The sequence below is a fragment of the Oryctolagus cuniculus genome, chromosome X, assembly GCF_964237555.1.
Source record: "Oryctolagus cuniculus chromosome X, mOryCun1.1, whole genome shotgun sequence".
NCBI classification, from domain to species: domain Eukaryota; kingdom Metazoa; phylum Chordata; class Mammalia; order Lagomorpha; family Leporidae; genus Oryctolagus; species Oryctolagus cuniculus.
In genome coordinates, this window is record NC_091453.1 from 30,026,326 (window position 1) to 30,048,016 (window position 21,691).

Below are 21,691 nucleotides of genomic sequence, written 5' to 3' on the forward strand. Positions count from 1 at the left end.
TATCCCTAAATATTTTAGGCATAATACATTTTTGGTCATACTATAATTATATTCACATGCATATATTCCTAAGCTAAAAGGCTGACTTTGAACATAAAAAGAACATTAAAAATATAAACACTGCATATTTCATTTTCTTTTCCCAATTTGTGTGTGTGTGTGTCTGTGTGTGCATTAGGGGATTCCTTTTATTTCTATAAATTTAATTTCAGAAAATAAATACATTTACTCTAAAGAAATCTAACGATTACTTTGAGGTAGGTTGCTATAAATTATATAATAAACACATGTCAAAAAGATTTCAAAAATATTTAATAGAATCACAATTTACTGCTCTGATATAATTTGGTTTTACATTGTTGAGTATAGCCATTAAAAGTCATTTTCTTTTTGTACCATAATGAATCAAATTATGCTAGATGGAAAATTATCATAAGATTCATTGTTATTAATAAATCATACCTATAATAAAAATATTCGACATTGAATGGCATTTTTAATAGTGCTGGTACATCAGCAATAGAATAGGGTGTTCTGAAAAACTAAAGTGACAAAAGATTAATTGTGGTTTATGGATTTCCATTCAGTATGAACCTTGTTCCTTTTTTGTTTTTAATGAAATTATATCTACTAAAATAAACTCAGCGAAATTAGAGCAGTAAATCAGAGAGGTGGCCAAAACTGCCATGGTTATTCCTCCTCTAAGCCATACAAATCCTTCAAAAGGTTTAAGTACTGAATGCATTTTGCAGGAATAGGTGATGGCATCCCGAGCCAAACATCTTCACATACCTAGGAAAAAAAAAAGATGGATATAATTAGAAACACATTTCAAAGCACAGTTTAAAAAATTCAACAATAAATTGTTCCTTGACTTTATATAAGCTTTTGGCAAACACTATTTTCAAAGCAGAAATTTCTACTGTATGCTTCAGGATCGTAAAGACTTTGTGGTAGATTGGCTTCTTGTTCTCTATTCTTTGCTCATTCTCCATATTAGAATTATACGTCCATGCTCTCGCTGTAGACCTTGTAAAATCTCCCACGGAGTAGGACAGTGTTGTTTCCTGTCCTTTTGATCTGGGCTTGGCCACATGCCTCACTTGGGCCTATGCACTGTTAGCACATACATCACAGATGGAGGCTCTAATGTACCGGCATGATTTGGCCTGGCCGTCTGTGCCTCTGCCATCACTAGGGGAAGAACATGGCCCAGGATGCAGATGGTCCTAGAATGACAGAGATGGAACAGACCAGGCCCAACTTGCAGCCTGGAGCCCAATCTCGCTGCAGCCAGCCAAGCTCGGCAACCTACAGGCCCGTGAACAAGAAAAATAAATGTGTCTTATTGTGAAACCAGTGGCATTTTCAGAGTTGTCTGTTAGGTAGCATTACTGCAGTGATAGCTCCTCCTATACTTTATTAAAAGTTTATTATGAATTGTTTATTTTTATTTATGAGGCAAAGGGGGTAAAAGAGAAGAGAGAGCTCAAATTGAGTGGGCTGAGCTTACAACAGCTGGGGTTGGACTGAGCAGAAGCCGGGAGCTAGGAACTCAATCTCAATCTCTCACATTGAGGGCAGCAGGGACCCAACTATTTGAGTCATCACCTATTGCCTTCCAAGGTGCATATCAGTAGGAAGCTGGAAGGAGGAGTGGAGCCAGGACCTGAACCTATGCACTCCAATATGGGTTGTAGGGATCCTAACTGGTAGCTTAATCACCAGTCCCAAAGCCTGCTGCAAAAACTCAATTTTTAAAATTCAAACTGGTAGCTATACTGGCAGCTTGGCTACATTCTTCAATTAAACATGAACACAGAGCATGGGATGACTCACAGCATTCTCCTGGTGGTAAATTACTTTATATATATATATTCATATGTATATGTGTGTATGTATAAATATATATATATATGAGAAATACTTCAAGAAGTTTGCAGAAAAATGGAATTAAAACACGATGAACATTTCTTGTAAACATTTTGAAGTACCTTCACATGTGTGCATGAAGGAGTCTTCAAAAAGGCTATGGAAAATGCATATTATGAACATCTGTGCATGGATTTCAAAAATTTTGCTTCCAAACCTATTTTCCACAAATTTTTGGAATTACTTTCATATGTATATGTATGCACACTTTGTGTAGTATACTCATATGTATACATACACATTCATGCACACACAAACTCTTTGTATATATTGCCATGGTCAATTAATATCAACAGAATCCATAACCGTGATTGCTTATATGTCTACTCCCAAAGTTAATTCTTTTAGATAAGTGGTTCTATATCTTTATTAATGCTACATTAGTAGCCAGAGTCACAAGGTCACAGAAGTAGAGGAAAAGGCTCAATAATTCTCTGGTAGAATTTTTGAAGCAAGTTGAATAAGGGATGTTTTAGTTGGGCCTTATGGAATGAGGAGCAGCAGGGGATTTAAGTGGTGAAGACTGTCTCAGGTGTAGGGAATACCTGAAGCAAAGATCTGGAGACCTTAGAACCTACTAAAGGGGAGAGAAGGGGAGGATGAGTATTTGGCCTAGCAGTTAAGACACTTGTGTCATATTCTGGAGTATCTGGTTTCAAATCCTGGTTCTGGTTCCTGACTGCAGCTTCCTACTAATGCAGACCCTGGGAGGCAGTGGTATTGGCTCAAGTAGTTGGGTTCCTGTCACCCACACAGGATACTTGGATTGTGTTCTGGCTCTTGGCTTTGGCTCAGCCTGGCCATTGTGGGCATTTGAGTATTGAATCAGAAGATAGAGCTTTCTCTTTCTCTCTCTCTCTCTGTCTCTCAAATAGATTTTTTTTAAAAAAATCTATTAAAAGATAAGTAGTTTGGAGCATATGATCCAAAGTGGCAAGAAAGGCAATGGAAGAGAAGCTGGGGCTAAAATTTGGGCCTTCTGTGCTAGTTCATACTTCAGGTTGTGGTTAGAAGAAGTCACTTGTCCAGAAGAATGACAGAAATCTGATTGGAAATTGAGTAGGTAACTTATAGAATGTAGTATGGAGAAGGAAACAGAAGAGGTAAATCAATTCGGAAGTGACTGCAATAATCCTGGGGAGGGATGACTGGTGCCATCATCAAGACCACTGAAGGTGGGGCTGGAGAGCAAGAGATACATCTGAAAGTGTTTGCTGCAGGACAGCATAGAGTACCTAGACAGTGACTGATCTGAAACGGTGCTAAAAGACCGGGGCATAAGGTTACGGTTTGGATTGTGCCCTACCTTGAAAACAATATGTTGAAGTCTGAAGCCCCAGTACTTCAGGATATGATCTTATTTGGAAATAAGGTTGCTGCAGATGTAATTAGGAGAGTATAGGAGAGGGAGACGAGGGTACACTGGGGTAATGTGGCCCCTCATCCAACGTGACCAGTGTCCTTAGAAGAAGATGGCCATGTGAAGACAGATGCAGGGAGGACGCCACATGATGACAAAGGCAGAGATGGGAGGGATGGGGCTGCAAGCCGAGGAACAGCAAAGATTACTGGCAAAGACCCGAGGCCAGGAAGGGCAAGGAAGGGTTCCCACACAGGCTCTGCAGGGAGTGTGGCCCGACTGACACTGAGTTTGGACTGCTGGCTTCCAGAACTGTGGCACAATCAGCTTCTTCTATTTTCAGCCACCCAGTTTGTTGCACTTCATTAGGGCAACCTCAGTCAACTACTACAGGAAAGAGTATTCTAGTAATTCTAAATTCAGTAATAGTTGACAGCATCTGTATTTGTATCTTAGGGCTATCATGACAATTACCACAATCTGAGGTTGCTTAAAACAACAGAAATCTATTTTCCCCCCAAATTTAGGAGGCCAAAAGTCCAAAACCAAAGTACTGATGAAGTTGGTTCCTTCTAGAGGCCATAAGAGAATTTGTTCAATGCCTTTCTCCTAGCTTCTACTGGTTGTTGGCAACCTTTGGAATCCCTTTTCGTGATGTTCTCTGTGTTTCTGGGTCTTTCCATGGCCTTCTTATAAGGATACCAATCAATGGATTTAGAGTTCACCCTAATCTAGTATGACCTCATTTTAATTAATTAAATTTGCAAAGTCCTTATTTCCAAATAAGCTCCCATTCTGTGGTCCTGGACATCACAGAAAACCCATAAAAGGTAGTTCATGATACCTACACACAGAAAATAAAAATAAGGCATTGCAGTCCCAAAGGGAGAAATAGTATATGTTCTCCCTGATTTGTGAGAACTAATAGCACACCTAAAATGAAAGCTGTAAAAGTGAAATTGATACTATGAGAAATAATGACTTGAACAGCCCTCCTCTTGACTGTTGAGGTACAGTTTTTTGTTTTTATTTATTTTTTTATTTTCTCTTCATACTATATGTTGAACTCTTTGCTTAACACAGAGAGTTAATAATATGTATATAAAGTTAATTGAAAATAGATCTCAGTAAAAAATAAGAGGGGAATCAGAGAAGGGAGGAGGAAGTTTGTAACTTCAAAGCTGTATAGTTCTGCACACAGTCCTCAGACTTACTTCTAAGGGTACCCATTAAAATTGGTGGTAAAAATGCCATCTTATTTGTTAAAGTGATCATGTCAAGTGTTAAAGTGAGCATATAAATAGGATTAAGTGTTAAAGAGATCATGTAAATAGTATCAAGTCCTGGTAATAATAATAGAATTAAAAAGGAGGGAATGTCCAACATGGAAAGCAGTCCACACAGAAGATTCATAGAATGACAATTGCTTTAAGTAACACTCTGACTTCAGAATCAGCCCTTAAGGCATTCAGATGTGGCTGAAAAGCCTATGAGAGCATTTCAGGCACAGGAAGCCAAGACACAAAAATATCCTACATGAAGGATCTCCGTGAGATCCCAGTGGAAAGAAGGGGCCATCAAAGAAGGATGTAGTTTTCTCTGAAGACAGGAGAGAATTTCCACTTTGCTAATGGGCTTGTCTAAATACTGACGAAGTTTGTGGTCAAAGACTTCCATAGCCTTGAAAGCTAATGGCAAAAGCCTTGGGTGATCACTGACATCATAAATAAGAGTGCTAATTGTTAAATTAACAACAGAAGTCAATGTGCACTTATTCTCCATGTAGGACCTCTGTCCTTAATGAATTGTACTATGAGAATTAACTGCAAAACTTGTTCCCAAACAGTACTTTATATGTTGTGTGTGTGTGTGGGTGCAAACTGTTGAAATCTTTACTTAATATAGAGTTGGTCTTCTGTATATAAAGTTAATTAAAAATGAATCTTAGTGAAGAATGAGATGGGAGAGGGAGTAGGAGGTGGGATGAGAGTGGGGGTGGGAGGGTGGAAATGGGGGGGAAGAATAACTATATTCCTAAAGCTTTATCTATAGAATTTGCATCCATTAAATAAAAGCTTTAAAAATTAAAAAAAGACATAGAAGGGCTATGGGTTAAGCAGCTTGTCTAAAGTCAAACCGCCAGCCAGTGGAGGAGCCTGGATGGTAACTCTAGCAGTGTGGCTCCAGAGCTGAGCTTCCCTGCTGTTCCACTCTCTAAGACCAAGCAAGGGGGTAGGTCTATTCCAAAGTAGATGGCTCTCATCTTACATAGCTACATTTAGTCCTATCATTTTCAACAAGTAGAAAAAAATGTGCTTCTTGAATGACATCCTCTCAACGCTACCTGGGGCCAGCATTGTGGTGCAGCAGGTTAAGCTGCTAGTAGTGCTGCTGTATCAAGTCCCAACTGTTCTGCTTCTGATCCAGCTTCCTGTTAATGCACTGGGAAGGCAGTGGATCATGGTCCAGGTGTACTTAGTGCCCTGCCATCCATGTGAGAGACCCAGACAGTGCTCCTTGCTCTTGGCTTTGGCCTGGCCCAACCTGGTTGTTGCAGCTACTTGAGGAGTGAATCAGCTGATGGAAGAGCTCTTTCTCTGTCTTTCCCTGTCTCTCTGCCATTGCCTTTTAATTAATTAATTAATTAATTAATTAAATCTTTAAAAAAAGAATGTTGTCTGTGAGAGGTTGAACAAAAACCACTAATCACCATTGTGAATAAGAAAATGAATATTCAGATGGCTGACAGCTGAACTGACTCTAGAAGGGTGTTCTGTGCCACTCATATCACATGGAATTACTGACGTGTCTTTCTGCACACCAACATGCAGTAAACCATTATTTATAAATCAAATAACACATCTTAATCAATGGAGGTTAAGATTGATGGTCATTGAACTCCACTTTTTAACACATCCTCAAAAATCTCACTATAAGAGCAGGTTGTTGTGGTACAGTGGGTTAAGCCGCCACTGAGATGCTTGCACCCCATACTGGAGTATCAGTTCAACTCTTGGCTACTCTACTTCTTATCCAGCTTCCTGCTAATGTGCACCCTGGTAATGTGCAGTCTAAGAGCTTGGGCCCCTGCCACCCATGTGGGAGATCTACATGGAGTTCTGGGCTCCTGGCTTCAGCCTAGCCCAGCCACAGCTGTTGCAGGCATTTGGGGAGTGAACTAGTAGATAGAAGATCAATCTCTCTCTCTCTGTCATTTTATGCCTTTCAAGTAGATGAAAAATACATTGAAAAATAAACATTCAAAAAATCTCATTCTAAGACATTAAGCAACTTTTGCTCTTAAATGGAATTTTAAATTCAATCTTGTTATAGAGGAATAGTACAAATATATGCATTCAAAACCACTGTTCCCTGGTAAGTATTTTTAAATAAAAGTTTCCAATACAAAAAGAATAAAACATCATGCAACTCATCTAATTATGATGGAATTATTTGAACAATACATTTTCTTATGAAACTGGTCGATACTAGTTTAAGATTCAGCCTCTTAGCTTATTAGATGGCAAAAGTAGTTTTGATTTTGTTTGTGGGTTTGTATGTGTGCAGGCAAGGAATTATGATTTAATTACAAATGACAAAAGAGAAAAAAAAACAGAAGAACTTACACTGGAATAATGACAACTCGAGAATTTGGAGATGAGAATAAAATTTATCAGCAAGAAACCAGATTTGGGCAAAATGAAACTCAAATAAATATGCATATGATTTGAAAACAAGGTTAACTTAAGATGAAAAGATAATTGCCCATTTCCTTAAATCCTGACCGCTCTAAACCCCAGGACTCTACAAAGCTTTTCTGACTATGACAGCCTCATTTGTGTTTTTCTTCCAAATCAGTGCCACCTCCCTTTGTCACTGTGCTCTAGGTTCCAGGTGGAAGTGACTTTTCTGCCCAAATTTTTGAGAAATGCCACAGACACATTTACAGAACCCAGGAACCATCCATTGCCAATGCTGTCTTAGGGAGATTTTTGTGGGCACTAGATGAAAATACACTAAGGAATACAAGTAGGGACCCAAAGGAGGGTAGGATACAGGGAAGGTTTCAGAGGCTCAGGTAACAGGGTTGGGGGGAGGGCATCGATAAAGTAGAGGGAAAGGCACCTTCTTCATAATATTGCCTATAATTGGATGTACCTAAAGAAATCACATAGCTAGACCCTTTGAAAAATGATGAGGGTTTTGGTAATGTACGAAATCCCCATACCACCACTGCCTAATTATTTTTTCTACTAAGTCTGTAAGTGTTCCGTACGTGATAGAATGAAAATCTGGGAAGTGAGTGAAAACATTCTGTCTTCATTGACTTTTTTTTTTTTAATCCTACACTATCAAATGCCAAGCAAACTCCAGATCATATGGTTTTCCAATAGTGCATGTGAGAGTTTTGAGTGAGAATAACTGTATGGTAATTCTGAAACAGGACAGCTCATCCACAGAAGTCAATCCCTTCTATTCCAGACGAAGACAAGCCTGCTTGTATCTCTGTAAAACAGGCTCCTGGAAGTGCATGTTTAGAATCTTAACTATCTATGTGTTGTGGGCTCTGCCAGCAACTTTCTATCTTCTCACCTTTTCCACTTCGGTACACACCAGCCTGACTTTCAGCTGCCAGTCCCTGAACTCCTTTGCCCTCCAGCTTCTTTCTTGTTAGCCTCTGAGGCCACTTTGGCTGCCCCTGTGGCAAAGCCACAAGCAACAGGGAATTATTTTCTTTCCTCTACGACAAGAGCAGTCCTCAAATAATGATTAATGGGAGTGCATATGAAATATTGCAACTCCCTTGTACCTTGGGTGGGCTAATTCTGACGTACACTTTGACCACTGGGCCCCAGAGCTTCCCAGCTGCATTAAGCTCCAGCCATCCACATTTGCAACCAGCTTGATAATAACATGCTTCAGTAGCTCCTTCCCTTCCCTTCCGTTCTTCACTCTCTATTCTTTTACTAGTACTCCTTTTACTCTCTACCCATCCTCCAAACGATTTACACGCAAATATTGGCTCAAACTCTGCTTCTAGAGGAAGTCAGAGAAAGCATGCAATCTTGCATTTATCAAAATTAAGAACGTACCTAAGAAAGTCACAGTATAGCTTGGAATCAAGCAATTTCCTGGCAAATCATGGATGGATCTGGAATCTCCAATGTGAATTCCAGATAACTCAAGAGACATCATCCAAATCTCAGAACAAAATTCAACATAACCTGAAGTACAAACACTATGTGCCTCACAGCATTTTCTGGAAGAAGGAAGGACTAGCAAGTGTGCAGTGAAATTTAATACTACAAAATCATGATTCTAAAATGCTGGGAATCATTGTCTCCATGAGGGTCCGGCCCTATGACATCTCCAAGCTGGCTGTCACTAGAGGCACTTAAGATGTCAAAGAAGTTGGCAATAATTTACTCGTTCATCAATGGTGGAAAAAAAAATATAGCTGCCAATCTGTAAAATCACACACCCTTGAAATGGAAAGCAAAGATGGCACTGGATAAAACTCCAGTAAACAGCAGCTGCCCAGTGAGAATAGCAAAGCTGCGTGTGAGCTAATGCACCCTGGATTTATTTGCTTTGACATTTTTAAAAGGAAATTTAATTGGATTATGTCTCCTTCTAGTTTAAAATTTTCTACTGTAGTACTGGCCACCAGATGCATGAGGGGAAAAGATTGGGAGCCAATTAAATTCCATGCTTCACTGAAACAAGGTTATTTTTATTCCTCCCAAATGCAAGGCTGATAGAGTCATGTTAGTGATTTCATCGTGGTACTCCCCTTCACTTGTTCTGTAAAGGATGTTTCTATGGGAAATATCTACAAGCTTGTAGAAAAGTTCAGTAGTGCATACAGAATTGAAATTGTGGTTTTCTTGGATTTTCTTCCTTTTAATAAGGCTGACATGACCTTAGAAATAATCAAATTAGGCTGACAAAATCATAAAAGCAATTAAATTTTAGCAAATCAAATTGAAATTATTTTTTGGAAAGAGGATTTTATAAATGCTTTTTGAGATAATCAGAGCATTCTGATAACATATGGAAAAGCTCATGTATAAAAGCAAGAGAATTGCATATATTCCTATCCATTTCTATCTTGATGGACTTGCCAATATTACACAATTGCTTCCCTTTGCCCTAGATGACGTTTCAACAGAATTGTCATCTGTGTGTGAGAACAGCTAAAAAGATGGGTACTGCTTCAAAACCTTTTCTTGGAACTGCATATAGGGCAAGCAATGTTTTCAAAGAGACATGGATTTTTTTTGAGCTTTAGTGATAGCTTATGTGTACAATCCAAGCAGATCCCACCTAATGTTGTGGGTCAAAATGGATTCAGGAAGTATCATTTCCTGCTAGTTTATCGCTCTGTGTTAGACAACTGGCATGCATTTACCAGTTATAGTTTAGATCTAATGAGAATGGTTAATCATCTTTTATTTCAACTGTTAAGTTCAACCACAAATATTAGAAATAACTTGCTTATTTGAAAAGTTGGCACTAGCCTTTGAGTACATAATCTTCATGTTTAGGAAGGCTTCTATCTCAGCTGCCCATCTTCAAATTGGCAATGATACTTATTCTTGTAAGACTGTCGGGACAATAAAATGTCACAGGATGATCCAGATGCTAACTACCCAAAGGAGATCTTCAGCAAGTGGGGTGTACCAAGATGCATCCCAAGGTGTACCCAACTGCCCGCTCCTTCCCACTGCCAAAGTTTATATCATTCTGTTGTGAAAGAGAACTTTAGTGCCAATTGCTAATGCTTCTGCAGTTATAGTGCTCATAAAACAAAGCCACATCCAATTTTTCTCAGAAACGTCAAAAGATAAGACGCCAGTCACACAGTTCAAGTTATAAAGTTTATATGAGAACCGATTTAATGTTATTTTTAAAAACGTGACTTGTGAGATTAACCAGACAGGCTCTAAACAGTGGGCCCTACTCTGCCAGTTTTACAGCTGCCATCTGTGAGCAAGCATAACAGAATGGAAATGGAGTCTCCAGGCCATGACAGTGCCAGGGTGACATGCTGAGACCGTAGATAGTCAGATAATGGAGTGAGAGTTACATTGCAGCCCCAAGGGCTTGCCAAAGGGCCAGTGAGAGGGATGACCAAGGGAGCCCTCTGGAGAATGAAGGCCATGAGATACAGGCCACAGCCAACAGTCATGACGGGTGACAGTCAGCTCATATCCATCCATGTCGAAAGGGAAGCAGGATTAATCAAAGCTAGACTAGTTATCCCATAGTCCTCTTTAAAATTTTTCTTGTTTGTTGTTGGACTCTACTCTTATTAGCTGTGACCACTATAGTTTCACCCATGGAGGGGCCATATCTGAGTCTGAGGGATGGAACCTGACATCTAGCAATCCAGCAGAGTGAGTCCCAGGAGCTGTCAGTTTGGACCCAAGCCTTAAAAAAAAGATATATTTATTTATTTGAAAGGCAGAGTTACAGAGAGAGATAGAGACAGAGATCTTCCATTCACCAGTTCACACCCCAAATGGTCACAAGAGTTGGGGCTGGGCAAGGCCATACTAGAACTCCATCTGGGTATCCCACATGGGTGGCAGGAACACAAGCACCTGGGCCATTTTCCATTGCTCTCCCAGGTGCATTAACAGGGAGATACATCAGAAGTAGAATAACTGGGACTCAAAGCAGCACTCATGTGGGATATTAGTGTCACAGGCAGTGTTTTAATCCACCCTGGTTATAGGGCTTGTTCCCCTGAGTTCAAACCTTTGTTCTTGTCACAGGCTGGGCTGGGTCAGTCTCCATTTGCCCCACAAGACCCATTCTCTGCCCTTTTCACCCTGCTCTCTCTATCCTGGGAGGCTGGCCTCTTTGGTTGGCATCACTCCCTGAACTTCCTTGCTCTCTGGCCTTTGGGCAGGTTCAGCCAATGGAAACAGTGTTAGGAGATGGGAAAATAGGAACAAGAGGTCAGAGTTGTACTTTCACTCCCCCTTGCCCTGGGGCTCCTTCCCTGCTGGGCCATGGTTTGGGGACAGGGATACCTCAGCTCCTCTGCTGGCTCCAATAACACCAGTGCCTCCCTACTTCTCCAGTCTCTGCATGGTAAAGGCTCCCCACCCTTGCTAGTCTGTGAGTGCTCGGTTCTCCTGCTAGGTTCCCAAGACCCTACCCAGACCTCTGTCAACAGGCCCTTCTTCAACTCCATCTTTCTGACCCCTTTAAGCATGCTGTGTACAAGTGTACTTCAAAAAGCCTGTGGAAAAATGGAATTAAAAGTTAAGTTTATTTTGGTGAAAAATTTTGAGATCCATGCATGTTTTCATGATACACATTCCAAGGAGCTGTTTGAAGACCCCTTGTATTTCCTTCTGTGATCTCACTGGGACAGGAATTCAGCCTACTCTGTCTCTTTAGCCAAGACTAAAAGCTTGGGACTCTGGTGAGCGGCTCCCTCTGCTGAATGATAACTTCTAGATTCCCCATCACTGTGTTCCCATCTTACAGAGATGCCTTGCTAAGGAACTCCCTGATACAAATTCCATGTCCTGTGTATCAAACCATCCTCCTACTCAGCCAATGGTTGGCTGAAGTCTGTGGTACTGTTCTTTTTTTTTTTTAAGATTTATTTTTATTTATTTGAAAGACAGAGTTACAGAGAGGTAGAGACAGAGAGAGAGGTCTTCCATCCACTGGTTCACTCCACAGATGGCCGCAATGGCCAGAGCTGTGCCAATCCAAAGCCAGGAGCCAGGAGCTTCTTCTGGGTCTCCCATGCAGGTGCAGGGGCCCAAGGACTTGGGTCATCTTCTACTGCCTTTCCAGGCCACAGCGCTGGCCCCCATGGAACTGTTCTTGATTTTGGGTCCCTCCCTGCCCATCCCATGCACTGCAGCTAATCAGGCTAGATTGGGAAGGTATCCCAGATCTCCACTCAAAACATTCATCCTACTCATTAACAATGATAATTATAGTTGAATGTAATAATGAGGACTTCAGATTTCCTCAGCCAAGAGGCCCTTCAAGAAGGAGACCCTGCTGAGGATGACATTCAGCCAAGAAGCAAAGATATGTGGGTTCTGAGTGGTCACAGGTGCCAGTAACTTTTAAAGAGCTCTCTATGGCATCTATGTAGCTTTAGCCACAGCCTGTCTGTCCAGCTCACATCCTGGAGGAAGTGTGGAGCTTCCTAATCCTGTGTATCCGACTGGCCCATGCTTCTACATAGGAGCTCAGCCTGCCATTCCTGTTCTCAAAAGACTTTAATTTTACTACTTCACGCTCAGTGGTAAGGCACTTTCACAATCTGGTAGATCTTGCCCTGAAGTCCAAGATGTGGCTTTTGGCTATGGCAGATACCTCAGATGTTGGCTATCCCCCCCAAACTATAAGTGAGAAGTTTTCTCTGCCCAATTGGGCTCCAGGGACCTACACATCTTGTGTGATTCCTTCACAGCCTTTTCTGACATAACACCTCTTATCAGTTCCCATCATGGGTAGAAGATCAGACAATAATGGAGAAGCAAGGGTGAGGAGGAGGCTATTCCACATTGCCAGGCTCCCAGTTGACACTTAGAACAATCAACAGGGGCTTCTAGAGTGACTGCTTGCTCGGCTGTGATGTGCCATCCACAATCCCCTCGAAGAAGGACTTGGTGGCCCAGCTACTAGGAGTCCCCCTTCATGGATTGCCTTAGCTACAGAGATGTATGAACTTGCAACACTGTGTTCAACTCATTCATACTCAGTGTTTTCACATGAGATTATAGGCTCACCGCTAACATTCCCAAGCCATCTTACATCCTCTTTATGAACCAGTGACAAGCTTAGCCACACCAGAGTGCTGTGGACTCTAGAATCTGGTTATGTTTTCATTATTGATCAGGCACCATTTTATACCAATTTTTAAAAATTGCTTAAAAACGAATGGCCCCTCAGGCATTTGGTACACCATTACAGAATACCTGGGATTTGTTCTGGCTTCATTTCCTATTCTAGCAAACTGTTAATGTGCACCCTGGGAGGCAGTAGGAGGTGATTCAGGTACTAGGATATCTGCTACCCATGTGAGAGACCTGGCTCGGATTCTTGGCTCATGGTTGCAGTCTGACTCGGTCCCGGTTATTGAGAGTGTCTGGGGAGTAACCACTGGGTGGAAGATCTCTGTATCTGTTTCTCTCTCTCTGTTGAATGAATGAATGAATGAATAAATAAATAAATATGTTCTTATAAGTAAAAAAAAAAAAAAAAGGAATGGCCCCTGACAAATGTCTCCTGCAGATTGAAACCGTTCTAGACTTGGTCAGAACTGATGACACCCTATGAGTGAAGTTCTTCTCACCAGAAATCAGTCACAACTGGAAGAGTCTATACTGCTGAAGTACAGGTTCTTTCTGATGTGACCTTCCTGATCCAAAACTTGCCTAATGCTTACCACTAAGGAAAGCATCACCCATCTCAGCCTTAGCAGGGACTGCTCAGGGCCCAGCCTCCTGACTCGAGGGAGGGAGGGAAGGCACCTCTATGTTAGAAACAATAAGAGTAGCTAACATGTAAGCCCTTCCTACAGGACAGGTACTGTAATGCACATATATAGACTCATTCAATACTTAGAAAACCCCGATGGGAGGGAGAACTGTTCTTACCTCCATTTTTAAAACGAGGAAACCTGAAAGATTGAGTAACTCCTACAAAGCCACCCTGCTAAGAGCCAAGGGTTTGAGCATAAGTCCTGCTCGAAGTTGCCCCTCTAACGTCCCAGGGTTCAGTAACTATCCCAGGTGACAAGGCTGGAGTTGAGGAAATGCACAGGGGTGACTACAGTGGATCTTTGGCCCTTCCTTTTAGGAACTTCTCTTCCAATGGGTGCTGACCATTTTGTAGGTCATGAAATCTTACAATCTGACAGCTTACAAACAACATTCAGAAAGAGGTAGGGTTGGGGGAGGAACACAAAAGGAAGAGAAAGGGAAAATAATTGATCATACTGTACCACATAGTGTTAGAAGTGCTATTTCAGGAAGCCTTTGTTTCATTATATGAGGGAGCTTCAAGATGTTCACAAAAATAGAATTAAAAGATAATGTGCATTTCCACAAACTTTTAAAAATCCCCTCATATGTTCATGCTGGGTTGTCAGGAGAAAAATGTCTTTTTAACTAAGAATTATAGGGAACAAATGATTAAATGTCAGTCAAACTCAATAGTCATCAGGAAAATAAAAAAGCAGTAAGATAACACATGTTTTCAGAGGCAAAAAATGTTGCAACAACTTGAATGCCCAGCAAAATGGATGAATAAATTACTGTATATCCACATTACAGCTAATAGAGAATAGTTTAGCTGTACACATATTAAACTGGAAAATTTCCCATGAATAAGTTAGAAAAGCAGACTGCAGATAAATCTATATGATGCGACTTTTTTTTTTTGTAATAAATGATGAAACCTCCAACACGAAGCTAAACATTTGAGTTGTGGATTGGATGGAATAAAAGAGGACAGAGAGGAATAAAAAGTATAGAAGATAACAAAAGAGGCTGTTGCTAAATAGTAAAAACAAGTATGTGTATCATTCAGAGTCTGGTAGGGAATACAGGACATATGCAAACTATCAGATTAAATGAAAAGGTAGGCTATAAACCAAATCTATAATTTTTCTTTTCATATATAAAAATCCATATGGACAAGAAATTAAAAGACTACTGGGTGGGAATTTGGCACAGTGATTAAAATACTTGTGACGGCCACGTCTCATCCTGGCAGAGTGCCTAGGTTTGAGCCCCAGCTCTACTCCCAGTTCCAGCTTCTGGGAGGCAGTGGTGGTGTCTCAGGTAGCTAGGTCCCTGCCACCAGCGTGGAAGACCCAAACTGAGTTCTTGGATCCCGGCCTTGGCCTGGCCCAGTCCCAGCTGTTGCACATATTTGGGGAGTGAACCAGCAGATGAAATATCTCTGTCTCTCTGCATTTCAAATAAATGAGATAAATTTTAAAACATAAATTGAAAAAAAGTTACCAGGGTGAATGATAACACTGAATGGTTTTTGTGATGGAATTTTAGAATTTAGTTAACTGAATCTAGTATCTTTAATGATAATCAACATAAAAAGATGCCTTTCATTTTTATTCTTTCCAATAAAACAGACATGAGTTAAAATTCTGACTTCCTCATCTCTAAAGTGGGAGCACTAAAAGAATCAACCTCACAGGGTTGCTGTGAAGATTCAAAGAGCTAAGAGATTCTGGGGTCTCAGAAGGGTAGTTGGCATGCTTGCTGTTCTCATTGTGACGATGGGACACCAAGAGCCTCCTAGTGGGCCTCCTTATCCTGATTCCCTCTCTCCATGTCACTCGCCATTCAGCCAGGCAAACTCCAATATCGTCAGTGACCTTTGGATCTTCCAGGCCAATATTGAAATCTCACCCTTGCAGGTATCTCCAGCTGCCATCCTCCTCCACACCTTCACTTCAGCCACATCCATCCCTCTTTGTTCTATACGAGCGCCATGCCTGTCCCACATTCCAGACAGCTCTGTTGGGAATGCTTTTTCCATACCTTGTCACTTTCCTACCTTGCTAAGTCTTACTACTCATCTTTGAAATGTCAAGTGTCACCTCCCCTGACAATATTTCCTATCCCCTAAGCTTCCTCCTTATCCCATAGCAAGCCATGCAGGCTGTACCATGTCCATACTCCAAATCATGAGTGTACTGATTCTGCATCTGCACAAACCCTGATTTGTTGGAGGATTAAATTTATAAATGAATGAGGTAAGTGACTGACCCAAAGTCACCCAGCTAAATAAGGGGCAGAGGCAGAATTCAACCCCAGTTCTGTTTGACTGCAAAGGCCACCACTGTTCCCCACCCATCTGGAAGTTCCAAGGCTGCCCTTGACACTCCAGAGTATATGCATGCCTAGAGGAACTCTCAAGGGCACTAGACCAGCTCAGGCCAGAATGAGCTGGTTAGCAGAGACCGGGAGGAATAAATGCCTCTTTTTTTGAGACTATCAACCAGATGACATTTGCTTTATCAAGGGACTTTCCCAAGAAAATCAATTTCTGGAGCATATTAAAATACAAACAAACCGCCACCCACCCACTCACTCCTTGAAGACAATTGGTCCAAAGAGATCGTAGAGAATGCAGACAATTCCACAATGTTGAGAGCATCATCTGATCACATGAACTTTGTTTTCCATAACCAAGCATTTTTCTACTGACTTTTTATTTTAAATTTGGCTCCACTGTGAAATGTGCATCCCCATACTCTCTTGTTTCACCCACGACAAACCTGTGTGCAAAGCCACAGATACGCTGGGGATTCCTGACACAGAACCATTTGAGAATTGCTTTTGTGGCTTATGATGATATTACCAGAATCCCTTGATAATAGTGTTTATGTCTATTTATAACTATAACCTATTATCCTATTTTCCATATAATTGGATGCGACTGAGATTAAAAAAAAATTCAGCTGCATAAGAAAAGTCATGCTCTTACAGAGCAGATGTTTGCACAGCATGGAAAGTGAATTAGCCTCTAACACAAACACCCAGAAACACATAAGTGCTCTTTCAAAAAGAACTGAGGTTAGTATTTTATACTGAAGAATAATTTAAAGATAAAGGATGGTAAAAAAATGCAACAGAGAAGCTAGCGCTGTGGCAGGGCAGGTAAAGCCGCTGCCTGTGATGCTGGAATTTCATATGCGCGCGGGTTTGTTCGTGTCCCAGCTGCTTCACTTCTGATCCAGCTCCCTGCTATGGCCTGGGAAAAGCAGCAGAAGATGGCCCAAGTGCTTGGGTCCCTGCACCCACGTGGGAGACCTGGAAGAAGATCCTGGCTCCTGGCTTTAGCCTGGCCCAGCCCCAGCCATTGGAGCCATCTAGGGGAGTAAATTAGCAGATGGAAGATTTCTCTCCTCTCTCTCTCTCTCTCTCTCTGTAGCTCTTTCAAATAAATAAATAAATCTTTTTTAAAACCTGTAAGAGAGGTAGCCACAGCTAGTTTTAAGAATAGATAAAAACTTTACCTCTTTAAGATATGGCTGTGCTCCCAATACAGGCATCGGATTCAATCTCCAGTTCAGGGCAGAGAAAAATGACTCATAATCTATTTGTTTGTCACTGTTTTCAAACCTGAAAATAAAATTATAATATATGAAATTACTCAACGTTCAGAATTCCAGACCAAAAAGTCATTTAAATTTGACTGTAAAATATACTATTACAGCTGGTTTAATATATGATAGTTTTTAAATTTCTTAGTAGTTTATTATTTGCTTCTGATTCTTCAGAATGTAAATTCGTTGAGAGCAGGGATACTACCTATATAACTCACCAAAATATCCCCAGGGGGTACATCAGTGCTGGCACTTAGTAGGTATTCAATAAATTATTTGTTTGAATTCTCAAAAAACCCATTTGCATTTTTGTTTCATTACTTTTTTGATAAGAATGCTTGGCGTCCTTTTAGTTTAATGGTTGATGTTATATGTCAGCAAAATAAAATATCTCGTATTTCTTAAATCGCAGGCCTTTCAAATTTTTAAGGCAAATCTAGATTCATTTTGTCTACTAGTATATTTTTAGAAAGAATAAAAGACATCTTTATCATTTATAATATAGCCATTAAAAGGGGTTATTTAGATCCACATCTGCTGTCATGGAAATACGTTCTTGATATACTGTTGAGTGGAAAGAGGGTTGTAAAATAGTACAAAGAGTTATGATCCCACTTAAGGTTTGTGTTTTTATAAAAAGGCATAGAAAAAAAATCTGGTAACAATACACTTATATATTAAGAAGAGCTACCCCTGGAGAAAGAGATTACAATTTTTTTCATTTTATTGAGACTTTTATCATCTGAATTATTTTAAACTTATAACCAGAAAATAAAACTCATTTTCATGTTTAAAAAAAAAACAAATATTATCTTGCACCATAAAGATGTAGGTCAAAAATAATGAATCTTTGACTGCAATTCCTTAATTATGGACATTGCCTTAAACTAATTCTTAACCATAACAGAGTTTTGGACATTATGAAACAATAACTTCAATATGATTGCTATAATGACTAAACACAAAGTACTTCCTAGTGGAATGCCTCTATCCTAAATTGACCACATTCTGCCAATTTTTAAGGCTAATTATCTATGGTGATGTCACACCATTTTTTTTTAAAGGAAATTACAAAGGTAGCTAACTAAGGTGTTGTTTCAAGCACAATGCTCCAGGATCTGACCTTTAAAACAATATATTCATAATCAATCAAAATATTTTCCCCTTTTCTTCTTCAAGTATTAAGAAAATAATAGTAGTAGTGAATTAAATGTTACAAGTTGAAGTCACACAGAGTTATCCATCTAAACAAAGTGGAATACACTGAATGACCAGAAGAGGGGAAGAATTATTCTATAATTCTTTTGTGTACATTTCCTTTGGCCAAGGATTCTGGGATTCAACTCCAGTATGGTGCCCCTTTCCACTATTTATCATTGGAATTTTGGCTCACTTGCCAATTCAACTCCTTTAAAGGACATACTCTGTTTATGGAAATATTTGTAGCCAAAATGCAGGCCATTATTTCTTTTATTTGTATATGTGTTAGGGGAAAAGTTAAAACACAATCAATTAAAGAAGTCTGGTAAGAAACTTTCCTTTAGCATGGAGACTTGAAGAAACTATTTCCTAATACTCTGAGTAAGAGCTAAAGTCAGAGAATGAGATCATGCAGGGCCTTTGACTTTTATTCTGAGCCACTGAAGCGCACTGTATAGAAAAGTTTCCACTGTATAGAAAAGTTATAAGGCTTTCAATGTTCTGAATGGTTGCATGTCCCCAAAATTCTATTCACATGTTGAAACCTAATCACCAACAGGATGAAATTCCGAAGTGGGGGGCTTTGGGTGATTAGAGCATGAAGGCTGTGCCCTGGTGAACAGATTACTGTCCTTATAAAAGAGACCCCAGAGATCTCCCTTGCCCCTTCTGTTATGTGAGGATACAGCAAGAAGGTGCTATCTATGAACCGGGAAGCAGAGAGGCCTCGTCAGACACTGAATCTGTTGGCATCTTGATACTGGACTTACCAACTTCCAGAACAGCGAGAAATTTCTGTTGCTTATGAGCTACCAGTTTATGGTATTCCACTGCAGCAGAAAGGACCTTATGTATTTTTTTAAAGATGACCCTAATAGGGGCCGGTGCTGTGGTGAAGCAGGTAAAGCCGCAGCCTGAAGTGCCAGCATTCCATAAGGGCTCCAGTTCGAGTCCCGATTGCTCCACTTCTAATCCAGCTCTCTGCTATGGCCTGGGAAAGCAGTGGAAGACAACGCAACTCCATGGGCCCCGGCACTTGCATGTGAGAGCCGTTGTGGCCATTTGGGGAGTGAGCCAGCAGATGGAAGACTTCTTTCTCTCTGCTTCCACCTCTGTAACTCCACCTTTCAAATAAATAAATAAATCTTTTTTAAACAAAAGATCACCCTAATAGATTGAGAGTAGAACATACAGGCAAGGCAGAAGAAGAAAGGGGAATTAGCAGTCTCTTGTAGTAATCCAGCAGATGGACAGTGGTGGCTTAGATGAGTATGGTGGCAGCAGAGAGCAGTGAAGAGTGGCAAATTTTGAATATACAGATTTTTAAAATTTTTATTATTTTTATTTTATCTGAAAGGTAGAGAGATAAAAAGAAAGGGTACGGGGAGGGAGAGAGACAAAGACAAAGAGGAGACACACAGAGAGGGAGACCTTCCATTTGCTGGTTCATTCCTCAAATGCTTCCAACAGCCAGGGCTGGGCTAGGCTAAAGCCAGGAACCCAGAACTCAATCCAGTTCTGCACGTGGGCAGCAGAGACCCAAGTACCTGAGCCACCATCTACTGCTTCTCAGGGTGTACAACAGCAGGAAGTTAGAGTAAGAAGTGGAGTTGGGACCTGAACCCAGGCATTCTGACATGGGATGCAGATGTCCTGAGTGGCATCCCAATTGCTGTATCAAGCATCTGCTCCAATTTTGAATATATTTTGAATGTAGTATCCCTGAAGGATTGCACACAGTGTGTTATCAGAAAGAGAAAGGGGGATGGGGAAAGGAGGGAGGGAGGGAGAGATTTCAGGATAACTCCAAGGCTTTACTTGAGCCACTTGAAAGACGGAGCTGCCCTGAGACAAGAAAGGTCTCAAGGGCTCCAAGTCAGGAGGCAAGATTCCAAGCTCAAGGTTATAGATGCTACATTTTGATGAGAAGTAAGCAATTGGAACTAGGAATCTGTGGTTCAGGGAAGAAGTCCATTTGAAGATACAAATGTAGGAGTCATTATCTATATAGATTGTATTTAAAATCATAAGACTGGGAGGCTTGATGATATTACCAATGAAATAAATTGCTCTATTCTTACAGTACAGAATTTGTCAGTAAATTCCCACACAGATCTAGGAACACATCAGACTTTGCGTTTCATATTCAATCCACTAAGCAATTTTGTGGGTTCTACCACCACACCATATTATATATTCATCTATTTCTCTCCATCTCTTTTTACTATTTATACTCTGATTCCAAGCCACTATCATCTGTCATCTGGATTATAGCAATAGCATCTTAATCTCGGGCTTGCTACTTCTATATACTTTTGCTTTTTTTAAAAAAAAAGTTTATTTATTTGAAGTCATGGTTACAGAGAGAGAGGGAGAAACAGAGACAGAGATCTCCATTTGCTGGTTCACTCCCCAAATGCTCTCAATGACTAGGGCTGGGCCAGGCCAAAGCCAGAAGCCTGGAACTCCACCTGGGTCTCCCACGTGGGTGCCAGGGGCAGGGACTCAAGTACCTGGGCCATCTTATACTGCTTTCCCAGGCACATTATCAGGGAGTTAGATCAGAACTGGAGCAGCTGGGACTCAAATTGGAGCACGTATGGGATGCTGGCATCCTAGGCAGTGGCTTAACCTGCTGGGCCACAATACTGGCCCCTGTCTACTCTTTCTTACCTTGTTGCAGACCGTCCTCTACTCAAGTGATCTTTCTAAAACATAGGTCAGATTAATCACTTCCTTGCTTGTAATACTCCAATGGTTTCCCAATCTACTTAGAACAGAATGTAAATTCCTTATCAGAGTATATAAAACTCAGTTTACTCTGGCCCCTACTGATCTCTGTATCTTCTGAAAACTTTCTCCTTGCTCACAATGTTTCAGGTATCCTGGCCTTCTTTTGGTGCCATGATGACACCAAGACAGTTCCCAGAAATGCAAGGCCCTTACATCTTCTGGTCTGCTATGGTTTGGAGGTAGTTTGACCCCAAAAGGTCCAAGTGTTGAGAACTTGGTCCCCAGTGTGGTGATGGTGGGACCTTTTAGAGTTGGCTCACTGGGGGTACTACTCTTAGAAG

At 40.7% G+C, this 21,691-nt stretch overlaps 1 protein-coding gene across 1 annotated transcript in view; it reads right to left on the reverse strand.

Moving 5' to 3' along the window:
* Positions 1-295: 295 nt before the first annotated feature.
* EFHC2 (EF-hand domain containing 2) overlaps positions 296-21,691 on the reverse strand; it is a 183,471-nt gene continuing 162,075 nt past the window's right edge. The window contains exons 14-15 of the mRNA XM_008272519.4: positions 17,328-17,433; positions 296-792 (exon numbers count right to left, since the gene is read on the reverse strand). Of these exons, the coding sequence (XP_008270741.1) occupies positions 691-792; positions 17,328-17,433 (208 nt within the window). The 3' untranslated portion in view covers positions 296-690. The remainder of the gene's footprint in view (positions 793-17,327; positions 17,434-21,691) is intronic.